The sequence below is a fragment of the Arachis ipaensis genome, chromosome B7 (assembly GCF_059453495.1).
Source record: "Arachis ipaensis isolate K30076 ecotype BB chromosome B7, ASM5945349v1, whole genome shotgun sequence".
NCBI lineage: Eukaryota > Viridiplantae > Streptophyta > Magnoliopsida > Fabales > Fabaceae > Arachis > Arachis ipaensis.
The window spans coordinates 25,166,668-25,173,891 of record NC_142442.1 but is presented as its reverse complement, the minus strand read 5'-3'; the positions used below and the strand labels follow the sequence as shown (position 1 = coordinate 25,173,891).

Below are 7,224 nucleotides of genomic sequence, written 5' to 3'. Positions count from 1 at the left end.
ACCATTAAAATTGAATCACCATCAATTTACTAAAAATCGACAAAACATTATAAAAAATTAAATATTATATATTTATATATAAATATATATTATTTAATATATTTTTAATATGTATTTTATATTTAAATACGTATTCTATACAAATAGGAATAATAATATAAATTAAATATTTTTATGATTACTCCTTTATTTAACACCATCGATCCTCCAAATATTTCGCGTTCCATTGCATATTTTCCTCCCCCTCTCTCACTCCCTCATTCTCACATTGTTGATCTGAACATGGTGTTAGGATTAGGAAGTTGTTCATCCATGTCATCAGCCTCACTTTCAAGTAGACCCCAGCTTCATCATCACTACAACCTTTCAAGCAAATTGGCCAACAACAATGTGAAGAGTTCTTCTTGTGCGGTGAGGAGAAAAACCGGCGGGGTTGCGGTGGTTAAGGCGGCGGCCTACTCCGCCTCCTCATCAATGGCGGATCATGGTAATAACAAAGCCGTTTTGGGTATAGTGTTTAAACCTTTTGAGGAAGTGAAAAAAGAGCTTCTTTCTATACCCAAAATGCCCCATCAATCTCTGGCTCGCCAAGGTTATAGTAGTCATTGTGAGGCTGCACTCAATGCACAGATCAAGTAACAACTAACATTTTTAATTTTTTATCATATCTTATTTTAATTAATGTTGCTATTTTTCTCACGGCATTATATTGTATAAGCGGTTTCTTCTTTTCTTGATTCAGTGTGGAATATAATGTCTCCTACGTCTATCACGCCATGTATGCTTACTTTGACAGAGACAATGTTGCACTCAAGGGATTCGCCAAGTAATTAAATCTCTAATCTCTTAATCTTAATTACAACATATATTATTTTCATTAATCTCATATTTGTTAATAATTTTTATATTTAATAAATAAAAAGATAAATTAATAGGGACTACTAGTTATCAAAAACGTTGATAAATTAATTACATACAATTTTTTTAGATATTTCAAGGAATCAAGTATGGAGGAACGACAGCATGCTGAGATCATGATGGAATACCAGGCATGAACTGATATTTTGTTAATTACTCCTAAATTACAATATTATTAATTTTATTTATTTTTCCTTTTAACACAAAAATATAATTAATTCTAACAAACTATGGAGACAATAATGCTACTCCAACTTAATAAAAATTCACAAATATGCTTTATATATAAGAGTAACTATATATACGGTAACATATATAATTTAACAAAAAGGACCTTAAATTAAAGGATTTAGCTAATTTATATCTTATGGGTATATTTTAAAATATAATAATAAATTTTTTTAAATTTTTTTTATGTATTCAATACATTAAAAATATAAAAACATTTATTTTTTAATAACTTTTATAAAATATTTTTTATAGTGTTTGTAATCTGTATTTTTAAGACACAAGTTAGCAAAATTTTAAATTAAATTATCATAATTATAACTTTAATAATATTAATTTAATAAATGAAATTATATAAAAATATATAATACGCTATTCTTAATACCCATTTTTTCTATCAATATTCTTTTTATTTTTTTGGATGGTACCAGAATAAAAGAGGAGGCAGGGTGAAGCTGGAGTCAATGCTGATGCCATTTACAGAGTTTGATCATGCAGAAAAGGGTGACGCATTAAATGGTAATTAATTATGAATTGTTGTGTGTGATTTTTATTTATTGCTTTTAGTAAAAGCATTTGATTTTCATGTTCATCCTCATCAATGAAAAATTTGACGTGGTGCGGTGAGTGTGGATTGTGTTTTTTAATAGTTTCATGTTCTATACTCGTGAATTTTTCAATCTGAACAATTATTATGAGAATTATACATGCATTATCCATTAGACAAACATGATTAATCTGTTCCCTTCATTATAAATGAAGAATTAGTTTGTTCCTCATATTATAATTGGTAATTCTGTTTGGCCTTTTCATGCAGCAATGGAACTTGCATTGTCTCTAGAAAGGTTGAACAATGAGAAGCTTCTAAATTTACACAAGGTTGGTCATTTCTTCAATTCTATGTTTGTTTAAGCATAAAGTTTTTTAATTTAACTATGATCAAAAGGATATGCAATTGAGACATAAAAAGATCAAATAGGGAAAAAAATGAAGAGCAAGGCAAGCATATTAGAGAAATTATTTCTCTACTTGATGAGATCTCAAATACAATAGAGAACATTTCTCTCTAACTTCTTTCTACTATCATAATAACGATAGTTCTCTTAATTAAAGTGCGTTTCTTGATCTTATTCATAGCCACACACATCAAATTAAGGCACAATGGTAAATTTGTTAGATCTCTATAGAAGGGAAATATTATATGAGATGGGATATTTCTAGTGGTTTCTCGTGATACATGAAGGCTATAATAGTGTTTGGACGATATTAACATTGTTCGGAAATATTTTATGCCCGTTCAAGTTTGAGGTGTTATCTGAATAAAATTATACAGAGTGATTTGAAAATATAAAATTGTCACGGTCTTTTTATTCTAAATTCTAAATATTCCAGATTTATCATCTCCACAACGGGATGCATATCTGCAAGAATTTCGAAACTAAAGTAAGTATGACATACAAGAGACATTAAGTTAAAAATTATACTTGAGTGTATGTATTTAAAATAATATATATGTCATGAGATTACAATGTTTTGGGCTCATTTCCTTATATGACTATGAGGTCATGAATTGTCTCTTAGGAGATTTTTTTTTTTTTCATGAGATATTGGGGCTCATTTTCTTAGGCTCATGTATAGTGAATTTTGTAACCTTCTCTTCAAGAGAAAAATGATGGTTGCAATGTAGCTATTAAACTCATAAAGCAGAATTATTAGATATTTAGTTGAATGATGAGGTATTATTGTTCTTCTTGTAACGTCTTCTTAAGAACTCAATATAACTCTAAATCATCAAACCGAATCTTTGAGACTTTAAACGATACTCTTGTACTTGGTTCTTGATATTCCACTTAGAGAAAATAGTAAGGAACAAATATTTCTCATTTCATTTTACACTATGACAATTGCTAAATGCCGACAATTTTTTAAGTTTTATTTTATTTTATTTTACTTCCACTAATATGCAGATAGCAACACAAAACAAAGATGTACAGCTCGCTGACTTTATTGAAAGCGAGTTTTTGGTGGGTCAGGTAAGGCAAAATCCACTGTGATTCTTCTCACTGTTGAACTTCAAATATAACATCATACTATAAATTTTGTTCAATGCTTAATCCCCCTTTTATTTAGGTGGAAGACATTAAAAAGATCTCAGAATATGTAGCTGAATTAAGAAGGCTAGGCAAAGGACATGGTACTTTATTTGTTACTCTTACTCGCACCTATATATAAAACACTTGTTCATACTTCAAACACTTGGACGTGAAATTAAAGTTGTTTTACTAATGGAATTGCAGGAGTTTGGCACTTTGATCAAATGCTTCTTAATGGAGGGGTGGCTGCGTGATATTATATATCTATAAAGAAAATATTATCACTGGGATACTTATTTCTACAATTCTACCACAATCGTGTTTTTCTTCTATTTTATTTTGTCTTTTAGTTTTCGGTTTTCTTCTTTCAAAGACCTTAATTTTTTTCTGTTCTGTTGTCGGATTTTGTTACCCCTGTTTGAAATAGTCAAGCATGTATGTTTGCAAGAAGGGAGTTACTCTGATAAAGATGCTTAAAACGTCTTTTTCTAAAGATGTTTTTAAGTAATTAAAATTTAATACATATAATTGATTGAATCATGTTATTTTTATCAAAATTAGATCAGACAAATTGATTTGGCTGAAAAACCAATAAATTATACTTTGAATCGGTTTGAACTAATATTTTTTTATAAAAAAAAATTCAATATTCTTATTATAAAGAATGACTAAAATACTCTTATTATAATTATATAAAAATTTTGAGAACCCTAAATTCTAACCGTTTTCTTTTCTTCGTTATAGAGTTAAGATTGAGGGTTTTCAAAATCAAAACATATATATAACAGGAATATTTTAGTTATCTTCTATAATAGAATTATTATAGTCATTTTCTACAAAAAAAAAATATTAATTTAGATCGGTTTAAGGTTTGGTTTACCGATTATTTGGCAAAGTCAATTTGTCTGATCTAATTTTGACAAAAAATAATACAGTTTAATTGATTATATGTATTAAATTTTAATTACTAAAAAACATCATTAAAAAAAGATATTTTAAGCATCTTTATCGGGGTGTTCCCTTGGAGGAAAATTATTTTAGAAGTATCTATAATTAGGGGTGTTTATGGCCTGGTGAAACCGGATTTGATGTGACCCAAATCTGGCTCGAAATATATACCGGGCCTATTTGTTAGACCCGAACCCGCCATAGACCCGATGAAACCTACACACTTTTGGACCACGATTATACTGGATAAAAATCGGGTGAAAACCATTATTTGACATGGTAAAATTTACTTAGAAAAATATAACAAGAACCAACCCTTCTCTAAAATTAAAGTATAACCACAATCAATACTAATATTATCTAATAACACCAAATATTTAAATAAATACAAATAACACAATATTATGCATTAGTCTAAAGCCTTATGCATTTTAAATATAAAATATTAACTTATAATCTTATAATGGCTAATAACACAAAATATTAAAGTTTACAATATTTAAATTCCACATAAAAATAACTATCATCTATCACTAATAACACAAAATATTAATTGTGTATGATGACCCGGCCACCGGGCCGAGTTCGGGCGACCCGAGCTATAGCCTGAACCTGACCCGAAATAATGACTCGGATTATTTTTGAGACCCTTACCCAACTCTAAATCCGATGAAATCACACCAAATTAGCCCTTAAAAGATTCGAAGCCGGTCCGGATCTTCGTGCCGGACCGGGCCATGAACACCCCTATCTATAATCATTTGATTTTTAGAATTATTTTAGAGAAATTATTTATTCTCGACATTCACTTAGTTAAATTGATGGTATTATTCTGTTTTGTTAATATATATGCATATTTTAAACATATATTCTCTTTACGGGGGTAGAAATCTATCTTCCCGGTAAATTCTCACTCTCTGTATATGCTTTAAGGAAAACAGAAATTAACATGCATAATGATTTGTGATTTGTTATACTCTTTTTTCTAAAATATATTGATCTGATCTACCTAATACATGTTGACATATTGTGAATGTGAGTGACAATGCAATGTTTATATAAAATTTTGGTCATGATTTGATGAGTAGATGGTAAAAAACTGCAAGATAATGAGTTATAAAATTCCATACTTAATTTTTTACTTGATGATCTAGCAATAATATACCAGAACTATTTGAATTTCTTCTAGTTAAACAATATTGTTCATGTTGCAACGCTACACATTCTTTTTCTCCATTTTTAGATTATAGGGAGTAGTGAAAAACATTTGAATATCACTATTTTAGAGTGAAACATAATTCACTTACCATTATCTGTGCAATATCTTTAGGCAGATATATTAATAAAAATTTTGATTTCAGAGTGTTGTGGAATGACTGGCACTACAGCACCTTTAAATTCAAAGCAACAAATAAAGTAGAGTAATTAAGACACATCACAATATAGATTAAGAACATCTTACAAACACACCCGTAGGAAGCATGAAAAAAGACACGTGGTTAAATAAAAGTATAACATAAAATGAGATGATGAAGGAAAATGTATTAAAAACTTGTCTCAAAAGATGATGTCTATACTATAAGTCTACGGCAAGTTTTGTGCTATCAAAGCGTTCATTTGGAAAGTTTTAAAAGATATTTTTTTAAACTTTTGATTTATGAAAAATAGTAATATTAATGTCTAATATAATTTTTAAAATTAAATTGTAGCTTTTTAAAAAGTTATTTAAGTATTTATAGAAAAGTTAAAAAAAATACTTCTCTCATAATAAAAAAATTTTTATTACATTTTTTTAAAATAAATACTTTTAAAACTAAAAAACCAAACACAAAATAACTATGAAAAGGTATTATTTGGAGCCAATGCATGTAGTGTACAATGGAAATTAAATTGAAATTAAAGCCAAATTATAGTCAAGTAATTAATTTTTAATAGTTTCTATTTTGAAATTTGATCCAAATTAAGATTACTGTCAGTTACCTAAACACAAAAAAGGCCTCCCTCTCCCCATTTGTAGTTACCTCCTTCTCAATCGGACTCCTTGTTTCTCATCGGTGCCGTGCTGCCACAGACACCAACCGCTGTTCGACATAGATCCGGCTGACACCGACCTGTGTAAACGCGAATGCCCAGCAGCACCGTCCGATTGCTTGCGTCGTTCCCGTGGTCCCGCATCACCCCAGTCGTGCAACCCCTCCCTCGCAGTCGGTGTGTTTCTCCCTCCCGACGTCGTCATTCGCAAGATAGATGGGTCACAAGTGTGTTTCCTTAAATACGTCCATCACCCCTCGAAAGATCGTAAATGGAGTGCAATTTCGTTGAACCGCTATATCGTGTTCCATCTTCTGTCGGTGACGACAATTCATCAAATCCACATGACAACGTTCCCAATCATTGCATTGTGGAAGGTGAGCAAGCCAATGCAATAAGGTAAGCAATGTACATTAAAACATTGATAACGGATATGATTTTGATTATTACACTTGGTGCAAGTTGAGTGTTCTATTTTATCTTAACTGCTTAACTAGATGCACCATAATCATTCTTGATGTAACTAATTTTGTGCTGGTATTAAATTTATGGTATGATTATATGTATGAAGAATTTGCATGTGATAATGAATCATGTTATATGTATTTGACATTGGCTTAAACTAGTTACATTTTGTACTATCCTATATGAATGTATGTACTTATGGAAGCAAATTTATCTTGCATGTATAAGCATAAGAGTTGCCTACATTAGAGACCTTGCTCCTAAATGAGCAATCAGCCATGTTCCTGTGCATGAGGCCAATAGCCTCGTGGGAACGTTACTAGTGTAGTATATTGAATAAAAAATCCAGCTAATGATTTTATTATTATTAAGACTATTTTTGAAACTGTTTATTAAATACACAAGAGTTATCAATTCATAGTCTACCTAATCTTCGACCTGCATGTTTACATTAAGTGTATATATATATATATATATATATATATATATATATATATATATGATTAACAAAATAGATTGAGAATCAATAATAAAAACTAAC

General features: G+C 29.7%; 1 protein-coding gene across 2 annotated transcripts; it reads left to right on the top strand.

Annotated features, from left to right (window-relative positions):
- Positions 1–233: 233 nt before the first annotated feature.
- Positions 234–3,753, top strand: LOC107608080 (ferritin-4, chloroplastic-like). 2 transcript variants are annotated; one of them, XM_088493335.1, is made up of 9 exons: positions 234–635; positions 743–826; positions 989–1,049; positions 1,578–1,665; positions 1,964–2,025; positions 2,539–2,589; positions 3,114–3,179; positions 3,277–3,340; positions 3,444–3,753. In XM_088493335.1, the coding sequence occupies exons 1-9, from the start codon at positions 283–285 to the stop codon at positions 3,491–3,493; spliced, it is 879 nt and encodes a 292-aa protein (XP_088349461.1). In that variant the 5' UTR covers positions 234–282; the 3' UTR covers positions 3,494–3,753. The 2 variants fall into 2 exon arrangements, with proteins under 2 accessions (XP_088349461.1, XP_016165455.1); XM_016309969.3 differs by lacking the exon at positions 2,539–2,589.
- The last annotated feature ends 3,471 nt before the right edge of the window (positions 3,754–7,224 follow it).

Excerpts from the sequence above, each read along its gene's own strand:
- LOC107608080 (XM_088493335.1), top strand. The coding sequence starts at position 283 with ATGGTGTTAGGATTAGGAAGTTGTTCATCCATGTCATCAGCCTCACTT. Across the intron at positions 827-988 it reads GCACTCAAGGGATTCGCCAA|ATATTTCAAGGAATCAAGTA; the intron begins GTAATTAAATCT and ends CAATTTTTTTAG. Across the intron at positions 1,050-1,577 it reads AGATCATGATGGAATACCAG|AATAAAAGAGGAGGCAGGGT; the intron begins GCATGAACTGAT and ends GGATGGTACCAG.